Here is a 23,568-nt window from a genome sequence, read left to right on the forward strand (position 1 = left end):
TGAATATTTTAAGTAAAAGCCATAGCCATTCATCTTTTGCAAATATTCCGCCTATAAAAGTATTTTAACAGCTGACCAATACATTACTTAAAAGGTCTGATATATTGCTCACCTTTTGTCTCCATGCATTCCTCAAATGGTGTTGGTGTGTTATAATATGCATTTTTGTTTGGATTTTTGGAAATGGTTTTGTTCCCTTCATTGTTGCAAAGCCCAAATCTGACATTGAGCAGACATTGCTTGATGTTCATGGCACAGCACATTGAACTGTACAAATCTCTTCTCGGGCTGCTTATCTAAGACTGGGAACAATGTATGGGACAGAATAAAGGCTAAAGCCAAACTATTTTTAAACTGGATCCTTTACGCTAAGTGCCAAATTTTCACATTTTCATCTTGGAGAAAATATTTTTATTTAAATCAAGGCAGAGAATGAAAAAAATTAATCGAAGGAAAATGGAAGAAATTGCATTTACACAGCACTTTTCGTGGTCTCGGATATCCCAAAATAATTACTGTCAATTAGGTACTTTTAAATGAAGGCAGCATTTAATTAGGGAAACCTAGGAGTCAATATGTGCATAACAGGGTCTTAGGATGTCAATGAAATATGTCACCAGGTTTTGGTTAAAGAATGAATATTAACCAGCTCACTGGGAAAGCTCCCATGTTGTTCTTCAAAATAGTGCAATGGGATCTTTTACATGATTCCAAGAGGACAGATGGGAATCCATAGTTTAATGTCTTAACCGAAATATGGCACTTCTGACAGTGGTGTATTTTCTGAGTATTGCACTGAAGTGTCAGCCAGGATTACTTGCTTATGTCTCACAATCCCCCTCTGTCCATGATGTTTATATCAGACAAGAATGCAACTAATGAATCAAGGCTGGCACTTTGTTATAGTTTCTGTTTGTATATGAAAGATTTCTTTGGATAAAGAATACCTTAGGGAAAATTTTTAAATACCAAGGATAATATTAAGAAAAGGGCAGCCTATTCCTTGGGAAAAATATTACGTTTGATAATATTGTCAATTCATAGTCACCTTTTGTAACTTTTTAAAATGTTCCTAAACTAAATTTATCAAATTCGGTTACTTGAATCATAAACTCACATTTCTTTCTTTAGTTCAATTAGTAAATGTCCAGTAGAATACCTACATTTTATCAAAATCTGCAACAGTGTAATGTTTTCAGTTTTAAGTGATCTGATGGCAATGAAGAACTTCATATATCTTTTTCTCGGGCAGTCCCTTGGAACCACGAATGACTTGATTCCGAATTGAAAATGTGTTCTCAGGTGACTGCAGAATCTATAATATGTCACCGACAGTCTTTGCCGCAGGTGGGGAAAATAGTGATTGGAGCTGCAGTATCTGGGTTGCAACTCGTTTCTTTCGCTTTTGACACTTAGCTTCAACTTGCTTTCAATGATGAAACTTGAAGTGCTCAGCTCTTTCCTAGATGCTTGTTCCCCACTTTGGGTGGTCTTGGATCAGAGATTCCCAAGTGTAGGTGAGGATGTTACATTTTTTCAAGGAGACTTTGAGGGGGGGGCTTGCCCTCCTGGATCTCATTTGCCATGTCAAAACTTGGAGTAGAGTGCTTGGTTCAGGAGTTCTGTGTTGATGACGTAGCCCACCCAGCAGAGCTGATCGAGCGTAGTCAATACTTTAGTCTGTCTATTCTGCCAATAGATTTGCAGGATCTATCAGAGGCAGCGCTGATGGTAATTTTCCAGGATTTTGAGATATCTGCTGTACATAGCCCACTTCGCTGAGCCATATAGGTGGTTGAGTATCATTACTGCTCTGTGGATCATGAGCTTAGTGCTGGATCTGAGATCTTGGTCTTTAAACTCTCTCTTCCTCAGGTGACTGAAGGCTGTGCTGGAAGGCAGTGTCAAACTTGGTTGTCGATGTACACCCTTATTGATAGTGGACTCCCAAAAGATGGAAATTTGTCCAGGGTCTTATTGTGGATTTTGATTGGGAGGGGAAGTAGTGCTGTATGATGGGGGTATATTGATAGAGGACTTTTCTCTTACAGATGTTTAGTATAAGGTCCATATAGATAAGGGTTTTGATCATGCCAAGCATCTTTCAGCAGTTGGCTTTGCATAATGTCTAAAACAGCCCTGGTACTTAGGTTGCAAAGAAATATTGGATTTGGTGGAACCTTCACACACCTCTACATCCATGTTACAGGTTTTGTGCATTGTTTTTATTCAGCCCTAAGTTAAGAGGAGACTGTTAGTTGAGCTTGGTTTTATTGCAAAATTACATTGGTGACCTTGTTTCATTGGTTTGAGTTCAAGACTAATATTTTATGTGGATTAAAGCCAAGTGAATCTTGGCAGAGTTGTGGCAATCAAAATCTTCACTGTTTGAAATAAATGGCTGATTTCACAGAACTCGCACTTTAACCTGACATCCATTTACCACACTGAGCTAAGTATAAGTCCAGACTACTAAGCAGGTGGTCCTCATTGTACCTTAAGACATTTCTGTAGATGGTGGATAAAACATTAAATGCACACTTTTTTATATAATCATTCTTGCATGACATGCAAGGTGCCAAACAGTGCCTTTTTCACCCTGTGCTTAACTATCACATGACAAATGAACTTCAATGCAAGTAAGTGAGGTGGTGCATTTTGGTAGAAAGAATTAGGCCATATTCTGCTTAGGTATTCAGATTGGGGTGCAAATACTAAATGTAGTGTCAAAGGTTAATAAAGCTATTTTTGGAAAGAAAAAGCAAATCAAGCACTGCTTTTAAGTTCTCGAGGGATAGAACTGAAAAACAGGGAATTTATGTTAAAACATTGTTAAACTTCGCTTAGACCGCACTATGTTATGCACAGTTTGGGCCTGCATATTATAAAAAGATTATAGAACCATTGGCATAGGTGCAAATGCAGTTCACAAGAATGACACCATAATTGAAAGGATATATTTCTTTCCTCTGGAAAAGAGAAGACTGATGGGTGATCTGACAGAAGTCTTTAAGGATCTCAATTGGGAAAACAAAGAAAATATTTCCACTTACGGAGGCCATAAGTATAAGAGTGTATAAGGTAAAAGAGAATTTGGGAAAAACTTATTTACCAAGAGTCATAAAAATGTGGAACATTTTATCACAAGCAGTAGTTGAGATAAATATCAGATGTATTGAAGAGGAAGCTGGATAAGGATGAGGGAGAAAGGAATAAGAGGATACACCAGTTAGGTTGGGATTAGATGAAGTAGAATTATTGAAATTCATGGAGTTTAAACACCAGCATAGACCAATTGGACTAAATACCCTGTATTCTATATGCTCAACGTAATTAGATACAGGTACTCCAAAGATGTTCCAACACCTGTGAAATAATCAACATAGTTCTTGTGGGCTTATCAAAGAAAAGTTATGTTCAACACATTTAACAGAGTTTTCTGGAGGGAATGCACAGCTAGAGCAGAGTAAAAACCTCACTTCCCTTTAATGGATGGAAAAATCAGAACCTTTACTCTGATTTATTGTAGGTTTTCAAAAGATATTCAGTAAAATGTGTCATGTGACTAGTTAGGAAAATTTTAATGAGAAACTTTAGCAAAAAATGGTGAAATTTGGTTGATGGTTACAGTCAATTGAAGAAGGGTTTGAAAATGTAATCTGATGATCAGTGCAGGGTCTGTTTTAATAATGTATAAATAAATGTAGAATATAGATTTGGGCATAGAAAAGCATCAGAATAAAATTTATCGATTTACTGTTAAGTGCTAAATCAGAAACCCCAAGGTACATTATGAAATCACAGCAGACCCCAACAATTATCAATTGTGGCATAAATATGAGGAAAGAGTGCTTCACCTCAGGGGTGATTCTACTGACAAATTTGGGATTTTTAAAAAATCAAAACTAGCTTTATTTATAACATAGTTTAAGTGTAACTCTTAACAACATGAAACAGTTTAACTCTTAACTGTTGAACATTCTTAGACATGAAAAGAACCAATTCTCCACTTATCACAAGTCAGTTCTAATTAACCAATATTTCTCTTTATAGATTTAAATCCCACTTTAAACTATAGTTAGCAAATCCAAATATACATGTTCTGACTTGCGTTAACAGTTTTAGAGTTTCCAGAGAGCTTTTATCGAGAGAGAGAGCTGCTTGTAGGCTGCTATCTTTAACCAGCCCTCTTCAGCAACTGCACTATTAAAATTTTAAATTTTATTCTCATACTTTTCTACGCCCAATTCTATATTTTATATGTAATTATACATTAAAATTACAACTTTTTTTCTGCCACAAGTCTAGCTCCTCCCATTAACCTAATATCACATGATTCAATCAACCTAGTCTGAAACCCCCGGAGAACTTAAATAAATATAGGTGCATTAACTCTACAAAGTAACACATTCCTAGATAAAATTAGTTATTATCCTGCTTTCTCAGCATCTCCTGCGTTCCTCCAGCCAAACAAACTTCCTTGCAAAAAAACACTGAATCTTAAAGCAGTCCCCTTAAACATAAAATATATTAATAGCACAGTATTGTTACATTACACAAGAGGAATTTGGTAAACATTTATGCAGCTTCTGAGTTATGAGGGAGGGTAGAGCCAGGTTATCAGGATGGGTACACAAATTGAAGATGCTTTTTAATGCATGAAACTATAAGATAAAACATGTTGGGAGGAAAACGAGGAACAGAAAGACAAGGATGTAAGTAAAAAGGGAATGTAGTTTTTAAAATGTACAATCCCTGCAGGTAGAAAAATGGGGGGTGGTGATATGATGGTAATGTTGTTGGACTAGTAATCTGGAAGCCCAGGTTTAATGCTCTGGGGACATGGATTCAAATCCCACCATAGCAGCTAGTGGAATCTGGAATATAAAACTATTCATAATATTGGTGACATGGCAGCTATCATTGATCATTGTAAAAATCCATCTGTTTCACAGATGATCCTTAACAAATTAAAACTGCTGTCCTTATCCAGTCTTACCTACCTGTCACTCCAGACCCACATCAATGTGATTGACTCTTAACTGCCTGCTGAAATGGGCTAGCAAGCCATTGAATTCAAAGGCAATTAGGATAAGCAACAAATGCTGACCCTGCTAGCAATACCCTCATCCCATGAAAGAATAAAAAAAAATATGACAAGAGTCAAGAGCATTGTGTAGTTTGTAAGTAGTGGCTTGGAATTTAAGTGCAAAGTGATACATTTGAATTACACAGTTTAGGCCAGTCTGCTGTTAAGAGCACTCTTATTCCAGAGGATGCTAAAGCCACAGAGAGAGTCCAATCACAAGGAGGGGCATGGTACATTGATATTTCTTCCACTGAATTAGAGGAGGCATTACTTAAATAATTATAGATTTTGATAGAATGAAAATACTCTTTGGTTGGGGGCTCAGTGATGAGAATAGAACACTTTTTTGGAGAATTGAGGATAAGAGAAATATATTTACTCAGTTGTCAGAGCATGTAATGTTTTGTGTAGGGGATAGTTGAGGTCGAGATTGTACCTTTCAAGTGAAGAGTTAATAAAAATTTGTAACAAATGTGTACAAGGCTATAAGAGAACAAAACAGTTGGATTTGTCTTGAACTGCTCAGGCAAAGAATTAGTAAAGACTCAATAGCCAGTTAGCTGCTTACATGTTTAACATCCGGTGCTTAGTTATAATAGGAATGTACAGGTATTTTCAAGAGGAAGTGATCATGATATTAATCCTATGTAATAACTTCACTTGAATAACTTCACTTTTGAAGTCTTCAACCTTAAATTAGCAAATCATTTATTTTAAAATGTAGCTGGTTGATCAATGCTGCACTTTTTGTTATTGCATAACATTCCCATCCATAAATCAAAATACTGTATTGCATTTTCAACATCATGTAACATTCAGGAGTGCCCATAGCTCACATTTGCAACAGTGACATAGCATTTCTTTATCTTTTAATAAACAATGTCCACATAAACCATGGCTATCAATCAATAATAATGTATACAGTTATTTGAGTTGAACAATAAATGGTATCTTTGATCTATTGCCTCATTGTACATTACACAAGAGGGAAAAGTCCAAAATAAAGTCATTATTTTGGATTAGTTTAGTCATCCAGTAATCCTTCGCTGAGCTTATTAAAAGTGGTGTTTGGATAAATCACCACTTTAGAAATATTTATGTCACTGACAGATTTGTAACGTGCAATATTTCCTTTTTCTTCCATGGAAATGTTGAACACCCACCATATCCTAGTTCATTCATTCAAAGGAAACTACTCTGCTGTTTTTTTTTCCTTGTACAGTATCAAGTTGCAACTATATTTAGGTGGAATACGCTTAAATCCATGCACTGACTAGGAGTACAATTGAATATTTTTGTTCAGTAAGGATTAATGGACCTATTCTTCATGTGGGACATGAATATTTATACCACATTTGTTGAATTTAATGTGAAGCAATTTCAGATTTGCATCAACATTACAAGTATTGTTTGTATCATGTCTACCTCTGATACCCAAAAGCAATAATTCATAGGCATGCTTCTTCAAGCACTCATTGGTTTAATTATAACTCCAGTCCAAAGGCAAAATACATTTAAGGATCTGAAGGTGATCCAACTCTTAATACTCCATTTAGAAGCTTCTTAATATTGTGCTGTAAAATGAAAAGTGCAGGTGCTCATGCTGTTTTTGAAGTGAAATGTACTAGAGGTACAAGCCCTTGCTGTACACCATCTTGCTGCAAGTTATATTGTAACATAAATAAGATCTGTTGATAGTACATTGCAGCTGACATATACTGTTTTCGGAAAATCAATATTTTAACCCATTAGTGTCATTCTCAATGGTGTAATTCCTTAAACAACGTGCAAAGAAATGGAAGGGAAAAATAAATTTGCACTGAAATCTTATTAAATTTAGTTCACATTTTTGTAGCATATTATCACACAAATTGCAATTCAGTCTCCACTCTGACATCTTTGATCTTGTTCATAGTACTCAAAATTGCATTGATTTACCATTTAATCCACTATATTCATAAGTGACGTACATAATCCCCAATGCATTGAAATAAGGGAATGATGAGAAAGTCAGTGTATGATACAGATTGAAGGGAGCCTCAGTTTACCTCGTAATTTGTCTGTATGTTTGTATTTCTTTCATTGTGCATTTTCTCTCGGCCTCCTTTCCGTAAAGCATTGAATCTTGGTTTGCTACAATTCCATAAAAGCCGGTGTTTTCTCTTCTTTGCCCGAGTAGATTCTTCTTCTTTAAGCCTGGACAGTATATAATCGACACAAAAACAGAAAATCTAGAAAATCTCTGAAGGTCTGACAGCATCTGTGGAGAGTGAACTGAGCTAGCATTTCAAGTCTGGACAGTACATATTGACACTTTGTTTTCATTGACCTCTGCTGCAACAAAAAGCAGGAACGCTTGCTGGTTTTCATTTCCCCATCACTAGGCTCAGGTGGACCGCTAAAATCTCTAGGGTAGGACCCAGCTGAAAGCAGAATGTTGTCTTGACTCAGTAGCAACACACTCCCCCTCGTGAACTGAAAGATTTAAGTTAATGTTTAATAATCCAGGCTGAGATTTAAGTGCAGTATTGATGGAGTGATGCAATGTCAGATGTTCAACTGCCTGTTCAGGTGGATGGAAATTATCCCGTTACATTATTTTGAAAAGTTGGGTGCTTTCTCACGGAGTGACCTGGTCGTCATTCCTCACCCAAATCACCAAAACATGTCAACTGGACGTGCATCTTGCTGCTGTTTGTGGAGTCTTGCTGCTGCCAAGTTTAGTTAGAACACAAGAGTCACTATATTTTGAAAGTATTTTAATTGGTTGTAAACCATTCTGAGACGTAATTGTATGAAAACCACAAGATAAGTGTGAGTTCTTTGTTCCTTAAACTCAGAAAAGCTGAGGAAAGAAAGGAAAACAATTATATAGCATTCTTCACAAATCGGTCTTTTTTTCAAACAAATCATGCAATTATTTAAAGTGCAGTTATGTAGATGACTGTGAGAGCTAATTTACACAAGATCTTGTCATCAGAAATCCGATATGTAGTTAAGCTGTATTTAATTGGGGAACTGTTGCTGCCTGGATCAGTGGGAGAGCTCTGCTCTTTTTGAAAGTGTTACATCAGATCTTGAATTACAGATGTGATCTTGGTTTAAAATGTCATCCAAAGGGTGGCTGCTTTAACAATGCAACACTCCCTAATACTGTAATAGAGATTCTATACTCAACTTCTAAAGTGCTGCTAAAGCCCAGAAATTTCTGATTCTGTGGGAATTCATGATCTGCATGGTTCTGTTACATGTTTCTTTTTGCAATTCTTCATAATGCATATGAAGGAATGCTGAAGCATTGTGATAATTTCAATTGCCCTCCTATTGACCTCTAAATAGTTACATTGGCCCTATTCTGTATATCATAGGCTCAAGTTCCATTGTGTTTCCAGAACAATTCACCCCAAGTTGACCAAGCCAGTGCCAATAATTGCAAAATTTCAAGCGCGATATGCATTCAGCGTAGCTCAAGTTTGTGCAATCTTTTACGCTAGTTTTAAAAATGCTGTATTGGGAATAGCCCTGCCTACAACTCTGTACATACCCTGATTGAAGTAACCACCATGCTGCCAATAGGCAACTTTTAGTATTAGAAAATAGTTAATTTATAAGAAATTGACTATGAGCACCATTTAAAACTACTAAATAGTTATGTGCTGCCTGTCTTTCTTCACAGCTCTGTTGAAGGATCATCTAGACTTGAAACGTTGGCTCTTTTCTTTCTCCTCAGATGCTGTCAGACCTGCTGAGACTTTCCAGCATTTTCCTGTTTTTGTTTAGATTCCAGCATCTGCAGTATTTTGTGTTTATATTAAATAGTTTTTTAAAGTAATTTTAATTATTAACAATTATTTTAAAGCGGTTGCTCAAAAGCAGGCAAGTTATTAAAATGCTTTTGTTTTGCAAAAGGTCCATTTTCAGTTGTAGTAATCAAACTGCGCCAGGTCGCCATTTGTATGTCAAAGAATGTTTTTCAATGCAAAATATATTTGATAATGCAATCTGATTGCAGTTTCATGGACCATCTTTAATTTGTGAATGAGCTTGAGCAGAGGCTTGACCATTAAATTTTTTTGGATAAGTGGTATAATTTGTACCCAAAACGGAAACTTGACCCCCACCTCCAGATTTTCTTAGGACTGAAAACAACTGAATGCAGCTGATCAAACATCTTCCGATCTCTGCATTATCTCATAAGGCTTATCAGTCTCAATCCAGTTTTTCTTTCCGATAACCAACTTGAGTTCTAGCCAGCTGTTTATAACTTAGCAAATGCTTCACAAAGAAAGAATTACTTTTGAAATTCAGCTGCATAGGCAAATACAGCAAGTATTTGCAGACAGCAAGTGCAATGACAGAGTAGTTCATCTATTTTAATAATGTTAGTTGAGGGAAGAATATTGGCCAGGACACCTGAACTCTCTTTTTCTTCAACTATTGTTATGGCACATTTCATATCCAGTTACAACAGGAGACCGTACCTCTGTTTAATGTTTCATCTGAAAGATACAGTACTCATCCTGCAAGGCACTGAAGTTTGAACCAAGATTATGTGCTCAATTCTGAAAATCAGTTATCTACACAAACCTCTAAAGCAAAGGTGACATAGCTTCCACTGAACCAAGATAACACTGATTACTAAATTTAGAAGTAGTTAAAGATCAATTGGCTAGACTTGATATTTCTACAAGCAGCTTCCTGTGTAAATTGCAGAAACATTTGTTTGGGGAATTTACTGGGATGGTGAAGGTGAATATATTATTACAGTTTCAAAAGCAGACCTTGAAAGCTGATCAATGATAAAATAAAAATTTCTTGGAAAAAAAAGTAACCTACGTCCTTGGAACTTTGTGTAGTTCAAGTTTTTAACAAAATCTATGGAAGTGACTGATCTGGTAACTTATTTGTAATGTTAGAAGATTATCTATTCACCCTGTGCTCTAAGTTTAGCTTCACCCCGACTGAGGGCTGAAAGTTTCCTATGGAAGCTGGTTGTAAAGGTACACCACAAAAGTAAACTTGGAGCATTTTAAGTCCAGGTTGTGGACACACAACATCAAACCACCCATAAATTGAAACTGAATTATTGTCTCCAAGTGAGTCCAAGCGAGTGTGGCGTTGGATACTGAGAAACCATAATTCAGATGCAAAGGTGTTTTTCAAAGTTTATTTTAGGAGAGAAGGAGTGAGCTTCTGTCTGCCCCTGCTTGTTATATACATGGTCTAAATGAGTTAATGAAGTAAGCCTAAACTGTCCCTTGCACGGACTCCCTTCATCTCAAGCAATTATTTTAAAAATTGAATTTAAATTAATATCAGTCTTGTGCATAAGTATATAACTTTTCTTGCGTTAGTGATTTTGACGAGTGGATGCTGGTAATAACAGTACTCATAACCAGCAGTTTTTGTTGTATTGACAATCATATATCTGATAAATCTGTTCATGCTCTTGTCTTAGGTTTTGTTTGACTGAAAGCTGTAAGTATTAAAGGCATTAAGTGGATGCAAGTTGATAATGCAACAAATGATAGTGAATGCTGCATTAGAAATTCTTTTATAAAAGGCACAGAGTTCAAGTGAGACTGCTTAGAAAAACACTAGGTAGAAGTGCTGTGGCAAGTTTTGGTGCTGATATTGTGTGTGAATATTTTGACTTAGTAGAAACATACCAAGTTGGAGCTGTAATAGTCCTTACATTAAATCATGAAACCCTTGCTTAAATACTGGCAACAATTTCAAACACAAAGTTCAAGAGAATGGACTGGCATTGTATGTGCTGCCAACTTCTTGTGTTCTGACCTGCATACCTTCAATAGATCAATTTTCCCCTCAAAACATGGAGGGTGACCTGCAGGATAGCTTTACAGAATACTAAATTGGCGAAAATCAATCTTCCACTTCTGGACTTAAGTTCTTAGATTATGCCACCATCCTTCAAAGAGACAAATTGACTAAATATGAAAGGCAGTAGACATTTTAATTTGCCATGTAAACATGGTAATAGAGTTTACCAGAAGCTGGATGGAGCCATATTTTAAAGAACAAATGTAAAAAAAAGTTGGCTCACAACCAGATCAAATGTGCAGATCAGCACGTCTTCATATGGAGAAATTTCATTTCCTGTAAAGGTGCTCGGGAAATCAAAAATAGTGGTGCCATATAGTAGCAAATTTTTAAAGAGTCTGTATTCACGACTGGTATAAAGAAATTTAAAGTACATAGATTTCTTCAATGTGTAATCATGGCTCCTGTACCAGCATGAGTATAAACAGAGAGAATATCTTTAACCAAAGAAATTCTGTCAGCAGCTTTATGAACCAAAACTAACAACAGGCTCACGTTGTTTAAGCAGCATATTGCTTGGCTTAAAAAATATTACTATCATAGAGATCTTTAGGATTAACAGAATGTTTTGAAGTTCAGAAATATCAAAGCAAAAAATTACTGCACTGACCAAATAGACAGCATAACTGGATGGATTAAGAAAAAATGGGGATAAAATGTATACCCAATTCTCCTTTCCATTAGTATGAATAGCAGGTAGCTGAACTGCTACCAACGTTTTTATGCCCTGCCTGAAGTTGAATTTTATTGCTGATGTAAATAGCAGCTAAAAACAGATGGAGCACTGGAGGAATACAGAGAAAGTAGGAAAGAACTCAAACGAGGAGTTAGAAGGGCAAAAAGGTGTCATGAAATGTCCTGGACAGACAGGATTAAGGAGAATCCTAAGACATTTTATTCATACATTAGGAACAAAAAAATTGTCAGGGAAAAAATCAGACCTCTCAGGACAAAGGAAGGGAATTATGCTTACAGCCCAAGGAAGTAGGTAAGATCCTAAATGAATACTTTGCATCAGTATTCACAAAGGAGAGGGACGTGTTGACTGGGAATGGCTCAGAGGGATGTGTTGACCCATTAGAGAAAATTTCAATTACGAGGGAGGAAGTGTTAGGCTTTCTAGGGAATGTTAAGACAGACAAATCCCCAGGGCTTGATGGCATCTATCCTAGACTGCTCAGGGAGACAAGAGATGAAATTGCTGGGCCTCTAACAAAAATCTTTGTCTCTTCACTGGACACAGGTGAGATCTCAGGATTGGAGGATAGCAAATGTGGTCCTGTTATTTAAGAAGGGTAGCAAGGATAACCTGGGTAATTATAGGCCGGTGAGCTTGATGTCCGTGGTAGGGAAATTGTTGGAGAGGATTCTTAGAAATAGGATGTATGAACATTTAGAATAGAATCTCGTTAGCGATAGACAGCATGGTTTTGTAAGACAGCATGGTCTTGCCTGACAAATTTGGTTGAGTTTTTTGAGGAGGTGACAAAAACGATTGACGAGGGAAGGGCCGTGGATGTCATCAATATGGATTTTAGTAAAATGTTTGACAAAGTCCCTCATGGCAGGTTGGTGCAAAAGGCTGAATCTCACGGGATAAAAGGAGAGCTAGCTAGATGGGTTGAGAACTGGCTAGGGCATAGAAGACAGAGGGTAGCAGTGGAAGGGTCTTTTTTCGGCTGGAGGTCTGTGACTAGTGGTGTTCCGCAGGGCTCAGCTTTGCACAATTGTGCTTCTTGCCTTGATACCAAACTTTCTAAGTTAGCTATTAGGGCCCTTCCTTGTGACATATGCCCATTATGTATTTTGAAGGTGTAACTGGTGTGAGCAGTAAGTTTGTGGATGACACAAAGATGGCTGGACTTGCGGATAACGATCGACGTTGTCAGAGAATACAGCAGGATATAGATAGGCTGGAAAATTGGGCAGAGAAATGGCAGATGGAATTTAATCCAGGTAAATGCGAAGTGATGCATTTTGGTAGAACCAATGTAGGGGGGAGCTATACAATAAATGGCAGAACCATCAGGAGTATAGACACACAGGACCCTGGGTGTGCAGGTCCACAGATCCTTAAAGGTGGCAACACAGGTGGAGAAGGTGGTGAAGAAGACATATGGCATGCTTGCCTTTATTGGACAGGGCATAGAGTATAAAAGTTGGCGTATGATGTTGCAGCTACATAGAACATTAGTTAGACCACATTTGGAATACTGCGTCCAGTTCTGGTCGCCACACTATAAGAAGGATGTGGAGGCTTTGGAGAGAGTACAGAAAAGTTTACCAGGATGTTGCCTGGTTTGGAAGGTCTTAGCTATGAGGAGAGATTGGCTAAACTGGGGTTGTTCTCCCTGGAAAGACGGAGGATGAGGGGCGACCTAATAGAGATGTATAAAATTATGAAGGGCGTAGACAGGGTGAACAGTGGGAAACTTTTTCCCAGGTCAGAGGTGACAAACATAAGGGGTCACAGGTTCAAGGTGAGGGGGGGACAAGGTTTAACACAGATGTCAGGGGGACATATTTTACACAGGGTGGTGGGGGCCTGGAATGTACTGCCAAGCGAGGTGGTAGAGGCGGACATGCTGGGATCGTTTAAGATTTATCTGGATAGCCACATGAACAGACTGGGAATGAAGGGATACAAACGAATAGTCTAGTTAGAGCGTGAGCGGCACAGGCTTGGAGGGCCGAAGGGCCTGTTTCCTGCACTGTATTGTTATTTGTTCTAGTGTGTGACACTAGTGTTCTTTAAGAATTTTTTTTTTAAATCATGTTCGCTGAAGCTATCACAGCTTCAGATTTTTTTCATTATGGCGCTGGCTGTCTACCAGAAATTCTTTTATTGCTGCTTCAATGGTTCAAATGGAATTTTGTTTATTTGTACTCTGGAATCTTTTATGACCCTCCATTGTGAAGGGGAAAATTGATTGACAAGTCAAAATCAGGTGGTTCCTCCTCAAAAAAAAACTAAGGATTTATTTTCAGTTTTAGTTTAAAAGGAGGTGGACATCAAGCTGAAAAGCAGTGTTTCTTTCTCTCTCCCTGGTTTTGGAAATTCTGCTGTTAGCTGGAAGCAAGGTTCCTGGCCTTCCTAGAGTAGAAAATCTGCCGTTGGTGGCTGGCTTCATTAGAGACTCTCTCCCTGATGTTTTGGAAAGCTGTTCTGACTCCAAGGTTGTCTGTGCCTCAAGAGAGCTGCAGCGTCCAACCAAAAGACTAAGTTCCAATATCTTGTGAGCATTAGTCTTTGTTGTGTTAAGCCTGTGGAAAAGATTTTGTTTATGGGATTGGTTTGATTGGGACATTTCCTATATTCATTAAGGGTTATACAATATCATTGTTCTTTTATTTGTAATTGGTAATATTATTGCTAATTTTCTTTCTATACACGTGAATAAACTTTGTTTGATAAAAGCTCCTTAGTTGGTCATTTGAATCATACCTGAAGTGAAATATCTCTTGCTCACCCTAGTCAAATTCACAGTGCAAAACTTATGATCCAGGCGGACTTCATAAAACACTTTGGAGTTTCTGACCTGAATTACAAGAAGTGTATTAAGTTGGAGGATAGAATATAAATAGCTAAGAACCATGTTATTGTTTTTCTGGACGAATTTTAGCGTTACTGGCATCTACTGAAATATTTATTCATTTTTGTTTTACAATTTATGTTTTCTCTGGAGACATATCAAATTGGTTGAAATAACATTTTATTTTCAATGCCAACAAAAATTTTGAAGTATAACTTTTTTGTATATCTACTACATTGGGGCAATTAATATGTTACTTCTGAATTTATATTTTTCTGTAGGACCCGCGTGAAATTCTGTTATGAATTTTTTGGCCTCAAAATGTATATTCTAGGTATTTTAAAAAGCTGTTTCAGTACTTTATGCTGCACCTATGTTTTTCAATTGCCTCCTCACTATTGCCTGGTAGAGGACCACCCAAACAGATGGTTTTGAGTGACACATCAGATGCTGTCATGAATGCAAAGAGGGTCAAAGGCAAACTGGATTTTTGATCGTGGGTGGGCTGCATGGCTAAAATGTTCTTGCACTCCCTGAAAGGATGTTGGAAGCAGATTCAATGATAACTCTCAAAAGAAAATTGGATTCACATTTGGAAGTGAAAAAAATCTGCAATGCTATGGAGGAAAGAGCAGAGAAGTTGAACCAATAGGTTAGTTCTTTCAGAGAGAGGGGACAGGCCTAGTAAGACAAGTGTCTCCTTCTATGCTGCATCATTTAATGAACTGGTTTTCAACCACTGAAGAGTGTTCATTTTTGGATTCTCAAAATGGTTTCTTAATTCAGAAGAGCCTCAGAAATCTGTGCATATGCCAGTGCAAGCATTTCAACTGGAGACAACTGCTCCAGTATTTTTTTCATGCTTTTTCTCCATATCCTTTTATTTCATGTATATGCCCAATTTGTCTATCAAATTGTTGCAGTCTCTAATTCAATAGGCACTGTGGTAAAGCATTCAATTTTTAATAGTAATCAAAAGTAATTTTTTTTTTTGTTACAATGATGTCATGTCCGTCATTCCTCACAAATGACTCCACTCTTGTCTTTCTCCTATCCTTCCATATTTTTAGAAAGATCTATTAGATCCCCCTTGAACCTTTGTTTTAAACTAATAATCTATTTCAAAAAGGTTTGTGGGTAACATAACAGCTACAAATTTTATAGCATAGGGTTTGTGGTCTGAAAATACTCAAACAAGAAATAGATACAAGAATAAGTTGAATTTTAGAGCACTTCAAGACAGTTTGGCATGGTGTATTTTTCCTGCTATGTTTTATTTAGATTATTGTACCCTTAACACTCCAGTTGTGTTGTGGCACCCTATGAGAAAATTCTTAAACCATAGTATTTGACATTGACAAAATTCATTCAAACCTCACTTTCAGTGCTCTTGTTCCGAAGTAACCTCTTCAGGTTACTGTTGGGACATCTGCTCCCCATGTACATAAATGGTTTGGACATGAGTTTAGGAGGATAATGATATTTGTTGAAAATATCAAATTGGGGCCATGACAAACCAAGGAAGAATGCAGGAAAACATTGAGTGAATAAAGTGTGAGCAGAAATGTGGCAAATACATTTCAACTTTGGTGGGTGTAATTTGTGAGGAAAAGATCATGTGAGTTTTACCATTCAGGATATATATTCAGCAGTGTGTGGGAACAGAGGGAGAATTAAGTGTGGAATTGTACATATCTTTAAAGTTTAAGATTTAATGCTAGGCAAACGGAATTAGAAACATTTTTGCACAATGGGATATTAGATGATGAAGTCGCCTCAGCTTGAATAGTGATGTGCCAATTATAAGAGGAATTCAGGTAACCATTTGAAGAAGTAAGTAAAGCACATGGTGAAAATGCTGGGAACTGGGGTTAGAACAGAGTGCCAATAAGGAGCTGGAATATGCACAATATACCAAATGTCCTCTTTCTAGGCTGATATTTTTTATTTTTATAGTCTGTTTTTTTTAAAAAGAAAGGTTGAGAATAAAACTGGAAAAATCAAGTATTGGCAGTTTGCTCTGCTGTTGAGGTTAATGTTTTATTTATATCTGGGCTTCATCTTACATTGTTCCTGTTGCAGCTGAAGAATCAGAAAGCAGTGAAAGTATTACAGATGAAGATGAGGAATTTTCTTTTAAAAATATGTCAAACAAAAACAAGAAAAAGGATAAAATCAAAACACAAATGAAGAAGGAGAATAAATCCCCCAAACCCAACAACAGTGCCACAGGTAGGTTCCACTGACTGTTGCAAATAAATAATGTTTAACAAAACTCGTGCTATAAATTATAGAGCAAGGTCATTGTGGATGCCATAGTGCAGTTAACTGTGACATGACATGATTATGGAATATTTGTACATCAGCAATAATTAACAGACTTCTATAATGAAGTGCAACATTCCGTTTGAGGATATCTGGAGAATTCCACTTATTTATAGCACTCTTGCACATAGCAGAAATGTATTTTGCAAGCAGCTTAAAACAATTAATAGGCTGTGTTATTTATTACTTTTTCCCATTTAAACAATTAAGAATTTGTGCACTTCTAACTGAAACAATTTAATTACATTTCAGGGTTATGTAAAATTCAGTTTTTTTTAAATCACCAAATGCTGGCTCACCACCATGTTCTCGGGCATTTAGGGATGGGCAAGAAATGCTAGCCTTGCCAGCAACGCCCATATTCCGTCAAATGCCTAAATACCTCATTATAAAATCAATTGTTTAGAAGTTAATAACTCCTAAAAACATCATCCTACCAATTGATACTGTAGAAGTACAGCTGGGAAACCCTAAATTTACCCTAATTCCAGAGCATGCTGGATACGATGAACAAGTACTATATATGGACAGAAGAGCCAGTATTCTATTAGTCCATTGCATCAACACTGTATTTGTAATGAGAAGTAGCATAGATACTAGAAGCAGGAGTAGGTCATTTGGTCCTTCAAGCCTGTTTTGCCATTCATTTTGACCATGCTGATCATCAAATTCAATATCCTGATTCTCCCCATCTCTTTTTCTCACCCTCCCTCCCCCTTCCCCATACCCCTGGATCCCTTTAGCTCCAGGAGCTACGCCTAATTTCTTCTTAAAATCAGACAAAATCAACTACATTCTGTGGTAGTGAATTCCACACATTCACCACCCTCTAGGTGAAGAAAAATAAATAATACCCATCCTCAAAATAAATAATACCCAACTTCAGTTCAAAACCCCAATGAGAAGCAAAATGCTTCACAAATAAGAGGAAATATCATTAAACAGCAAGTCAATCTTTGTTGCTACTGGACCCTCTAGTGGTTTATTTAAGAGGAGCATCAGAAAAGACTTGGAAATAAATCCTTGTGTAATGTCTTGGGAAACATATAATAGTAAAGAAGAGAAACCTGAGCTGCGATTTTTAATATTTGTGCTCCGAATTCCACATCCCTGTCTTCCCCCGTTGAAGCTCCAATGTGTTTCCACAAAGTGGTTCAGTTTTGCTGCTCTTTTACACAGAGTTGCCAACTTTTATCATCATTGTGGGCATGTTCTGAATGGACCAGGCACTACTACACAGTGCAGGACAGTGATAACTATTCAGCATTGCTTTTGGGCACTTCTGATTGCAAAGTTGCAGAGGAAAGCAACAAAGGACAACAGTGAAATTATGCAAACGTAATTTATATAATACTTTAATTTTCTTTGTCCCCTATAGTTGTAGTTCCTATAAAAAGCAAGCCATTGTTATTGGAGACGATGCCAGCTTCCCCACCAGCTTCTAAATCATTACAAGTATCGAGTCCATCCACAGAAATGAAAAGGCCAAGGTGGACTCCACCAGGTATATATGTGTTCTGTAATAAATACAAATTTAGTTTCTGATTACATCTCAAAATATATGTAGACTGAAAATCAATATTGAATCTATTTCATTATAATTTTGAATCAAACATTTAACAAATGTGGTTGCCTTAAGTGAAGAATTTTAAGATGAGAAAATGCTCTCCCAATTGGGCAAAAGTGCTGAATAGTTGAAATTAAAATGATTGCATAAATTAATCTCTAATGTGATGATTAAAAAATGAAAGTAACTTCATTTCTATCAGAATCATATGTTTACAAGGTAGAAGGAGGCTATTTAGTCTGACATTTCCATGCAGGCTCTGCAAGGTCAATGAAGCTAGTGCCAGTCCTCACCCTTTCCCTGTAGCCCTGCAGATTTTCTCTTTTCAGATGTTTGACTAATTCCCTGTTGAAAGTCACAATGTAATCTGCCTCCACCACATTTTTAGGGAGTACATTCCAAATTTGAACTGCATACTGCTTAAAATTGTTTTTTCTCATGTTGCCATTGTTTGTGTTTAACCAATCAGCTTGAAGTAATGTCCAAGTATTCTGGTTCTCAACCCTTTGCTAATGGGAACAGTTTCTCCCCATCTATTCTGTCCAGATGCATCATGATTTTGAACATGTCTATCAAATCTCCTTCAAACCTTTTCTTCTCTAAGGGAAACAATCCCAAATATCTCTAATCTTTCCTTAAGTTTTTCATCCATGGAATCATTCTTGTAGATCTTTGCTGCATCTTCTCAGCACGGTGGCACAGTGGTTAGCAATGCTGCCTCTCAGGACCAGGGACCCGGGTAACTGTGCGGAGTCTGCACTTTCTCCCTGTGTCTGCATGGGTTTCCTCTGGGTACTGTGGTTTCCTCCCAGAATCTGAAAGACATGCTGGTTAGGTGTTTTGGCCATGCTAAATTCTCCCTCAGTGAACCCGAACAGACCCCAGAGTGTGGCAACTAGGGGATTTTCACAATAATTTCATTGCAGTGTTAATACCTTGGTGAGACCACATTTGGAATATTGTGTGCAGTTCTGGTCACCTCACTATAAGAAGGATGTGGAAGCATTGGAGATCTACCAGGATGCTGCCTGGTTTGGAGGGTAGGTCTTATGAGGAAAGGTTGAGGGAGCTAGAGTTTTTTTCTTTGGAGCGGAGGAGGATGAGAGGCGACTTAATAGAGGTTTATAAGATGATGAGGGGGATAGGTAGAGTGGACGTTCAGAGACTATTTTTTCGGGTGGATGTAGCTGTTACTAGGGGGCATAACTAGAAGGTTTGTGGTGGGAGATATAGGAGGGATGTCCGAGAAGGGTTCTTTACTCAGAATGGTTGGATGTGGAATGGACTGCCTGCTGCAATAGTGGAGTCGGACACTTTAGGATCTTTCATGTGGTTATTGGAGAGGCACATGGAGCACACCAGGATGATAGGGAGTGGGATAACTTGATCTTGGTTTCAGAGAAAGCTCGGCACAACATCGAGGGCTGAAGGGCCTGTACTGTTCTATGTTTAATTAATAAATAAACATAAACATCCTTTTGAAAACACATTGCCTAGAATTGGACCTGTGTTTTATAAATGTTCATGATAACTTTCTTGCTTTGTACTCCATGCCTCTACTTAAAAAGTTGAAGATCCTGTAAGTGTTTTTAATAATGTTTTTAACCTCTCTGCCACCTTTAACAGTTTGTGCACTTAGAACCCCAGGATTCTGTTCCAGCACCCTCATAGAATTGCACCTTTTGAAACTGAAGGTGATGTCCAGTGAGATAGCGAAATAAACATATCCTGTCATCCAAGCAAAACTAGAATCAATGGGTATCAGGGGAAACACTCTGCTGGTTGGAGTCTTTGCTTGTACGTAGGAATTTGGTTGTGCTTGTGGAGGGTCAATCATCTGAGCTCCAGGTCATCTCTGCAGGACAGCCTCAGGTAGTGTCCTAGGCCCAACACCCTTCAGCTGCTTCATCAATGACCTTCCCTCCATCATAAGGTCAGAAGTGTGGATGTTTGCCAATGATTGCAGAATGATCAGCACTATTCATGACTCCTTAGATACTGAGCAGTTGATTGGCACCACATCTACAGACATTCTTTCCCTCCAACACAGATGCTCAGGTATCTGAGCCATTTTCTGAGCCAAGGTATCGCCATTTTCTCCAGGCAAATAGGATTAAATATGTTCCCTGGGTACAAGTAGGAGGGAATTGGACCAGAATAACATAGGTAATTCGATCATTGTTTTCAATTAATACATTGTGCATACTTTTGAATTGATATTATTTATAGTTGCATAACAAAACGTGACAGTGACACAGATCTTTAAATCTGATTGTAGCACAGGAGTTTTTCCACAACATATTCTGAGGAGCAAGGATATATATAATGGAAATTTTACAACACCTTTACAGGGCGTGTTACCTATTCAGGTTCTAATAGTGGGTATAGAAATTTAAAATGAGAAAGATTAACATATCTAGGTATATTTTTATATTGATGGGTGCATGAGAAAATAAATAACAAATACAGCGCTTGTCTAATTGAGAAAGATATACTAAGCAACTCTTCTTGAAAGAAGAGAATTCATTCTCTGTGGTATATTACTTTAGAGTGGAATTTTTCAGTCCCACTCTCTATGGGAATTGTAGCTAGCGGGACAGGACCATGCAAAGGTCCATTAACCACAGGCAGGATTTTCCAACCTTGGGGGCAGCGTGGCCAGAAAATCCTACCCTAAGAGTTAATTTGAACATATGCTGTAATCTTTTTCTGTAATCTTTCTAACTACAGGAGCTAACTAATCTTTCTAACTACAGGAGCTAACTGATCTTTACCTATCTCTCTGAAGGTTGTAATGGACTGATTTGAACAGTTTAAACTTATCTAAGTGTCACTTGAATTGTTGCTGCTTACCATTATAAGAATTCACAAGAATGCTCTCATTTCATCACACTATGTAAAAATCTACTGGACTGAACAAATGTGGAAATCACTGAAACTGGGTCACAAACTATATTCAGTAGTATTTTGTTACATTCCTGTTTAAAATTTGAAAGCATAAGAATTGAATTACTTTTTATCAGATTAAAATGATTTGGTTTCAACCATTCTCATTTTTAAAATGTAAAAATACATAAGTTTTGATCTTCTGTTACAGCCTCTAAAGAAAATAGCAATAACTCACAGGAACGAACTTCTGTAAGAAGTCCATGCCAAGGTCTTCGACTGGGCCTGTCTCGATTAGCCAGAGTGAAACCTTTACACCCCAGTACTGACAATGATTGAATATGGTTAAGTTGTTTTTAAGAAAGATGAAACTTAATCACTGTTGCTGTATTATTGACATCTACTTTCTAGTGCATTTCATAAGAGTGATTTGTCAGATCATGCTATGCATCTGTTTTGGGAGGTATATTTCTTTTTGAACTTGTTTACAGCTTTGTTCGAAGCAATCATTGGAGGAAATGTTGTACATCGTGTCAACATGTTACTCCCAAACAGGCAGGAAGAAATCTTTCCATGTGTCTTTCAGGCAGTATTTAACATAGACAGTTTGAGAGTGTTTATAAGTTCACCGCCTAAATTGAGGTTGTTTTCAGGCAAGGTTTGATGCATGAGTGCTGCAGAACACAGGACGCTGTGCTTTAACTTGTATAATCTGGGTTAAAATCCATTTTGGGTGAATGGGGTAAAGGCTTTTGCTTTGTGATTGAGGGCTATGCATTAAATCATAAACACTATCACTATATAGGGACAATAAATCTGTGATAGTTTGGTACTTTGCCATAGTCTGAAAGATACACAGTCATGAATTGCATTGCTTGTCAATATGATGTATGTGATTGTACCTTTTGTTTTTAAGGAATTTTAATGTTTAGAGACTGAAATACTATTGATACTTAATTGTTCTATAATGTAAAATTGTTCTTCTTAAGCAAGATTGATTTAATAACATTGGAAATCTGTTCATGCAAGTAAATTGTGCTCAGGCAAGTCCTATTTAACCATCTCGCCCGGACTTGATATGCACTTAAGACAGTTTCAAGTTTGGAACTAAAATGACTATTTTTGTAAATTTTAAAATAAAACACTCATTTGTAACAAATAAGGATGTAGAATGTTTATTTTATAATGATGCAAAATCGTCTGAATTTACATTAACATTTATTGCATATGAGACATGTCTAAAAGCGGTTTGCAACTAAAGGGTTACTTTTAAAGTGTAGTCACTGTTACTTTGGCAAACAAAACAGCCAATTTGCAAATGGCAAGGGCTCACAAGGGCAAATAAGATGAATGACCAGGTAATTTGTTTTAATTAAATAAATACAATTAACTTTTTTGATCATTATTCAAATTATCCATTTGGCCTGTCGAGTCTGCACCGACTCTGAAAGAGCAACTTACCCAGACCCTATCCATGTGACCTCACATATTTACCCTGCTAATCAATCTAACTTGCACATCTTTGGACTGTGGGAGGAATCCGGAGCACCCAGAGGAAATCCACATAGATATGGAGAGAATGTGCAAACTACACATGGACAGTCACTCAAGGCTAGAATTGAACCCGGACCTCTGGCACTGTGAGGCAGCAGTACTGACCACTGTGCCACCCACGTATGACTATCAATCAACTTGAGGGATTTTAACTTCCTCTGCTCAGTGGAAAGTAGCTGAAACTTACGTTAAAATGGTTCCACTGCCATTTAGAAGTGATGATGTGATGCGGGCGTTGAAATGGGGTAAACACAGAAGTCTGACAACACCAGGTTTAAGTCCAACCGATTTATTTGATAGTAAACTCACAAGCTTTCAAGATTAACCTCTTCGTCAGGTGAATGGAGAGTTCTGGCCTCAGACAGAGCATATAAAGCACAGACAGTTTAGAGATTACTGATTAGAATGCGAATCTTTACACCGAACCTGCTATTCAAGTCCTAAAGTGGCCAACAGTGTGAGTGGAAGAAGCACTGATCACAGGTTAAAGAGATGTGTATTGTCTCCAGACAGTATAGTAAGTGAGGTTTTGCAAACCCAGGCAAGTGCCAGTTTCCAGATGCAATTTTAAAACTCATCCGCTTTATCCTGGACCACAATGTCTTCACCTTCAACAACCAGTTTTTCATCCAGACATACGGAACAGCCATGGGGACCAAATTCGCATCTCGATATGCCAACATCTTCATGCACAGGTTCGAACAAGACTTCTTCATCGCACAGGATCTTCAACCGATGCTATACACTAGATACATCAATGACATTTTCTT

General features: G+C 37.4%; 1 protein-coding gene across 1 annotated transcript in view; it reads left to right on the top strand.

Moving 5' to 3' along the window:
• LOC145355595 (RAD51-associated protein 1-like) overlaps nucleotides 1–22,381 on the top strand; it is a 40,108-nt gene extending 17,727 nt beyond the window's left edge. The window contains exons 6-8 of the mRNA XM_080207845.1: nucleotides 16,549–16,698; nucleotides 18,170–18,295; nucleotides 21,456–22,381. Of these exons, the coding sequence (XP_080063971.1) occupies nucleotides 16,549–16,698; nucleotides 18,170–18,295; nucleotides 21,456–21,583 (404 nt within the window). The 3' untranslated portion in view covers nucleotides 21,584–22,381. The remainder of the gene's footprint in view (nucleotides 1–16,548; nucleotides 16,699–18,169; nucleotides 18,296–21,455) is intronic.
• Nucleotides 22,382–23,568: the final 1,187 nt, after the last annotated feature.

Source organism: Carcharhinus amblyrhynchos, chromosome 19 (assembly GCF_965287045.1).
Source record: "Carcharhinus amblyrhynchos chromosome 19, sCarAmb.v2.hapA, whole genome shotgun sequence".
In the NCBI taxonomy this organism is placed as follows: Eukaryota; Metazoa; Chordata; class Chondrichthyes; order Carcharhiniformes; family Carcharhinidae; genus Carcharhinus; species Carcharhinus amblyrhynchos.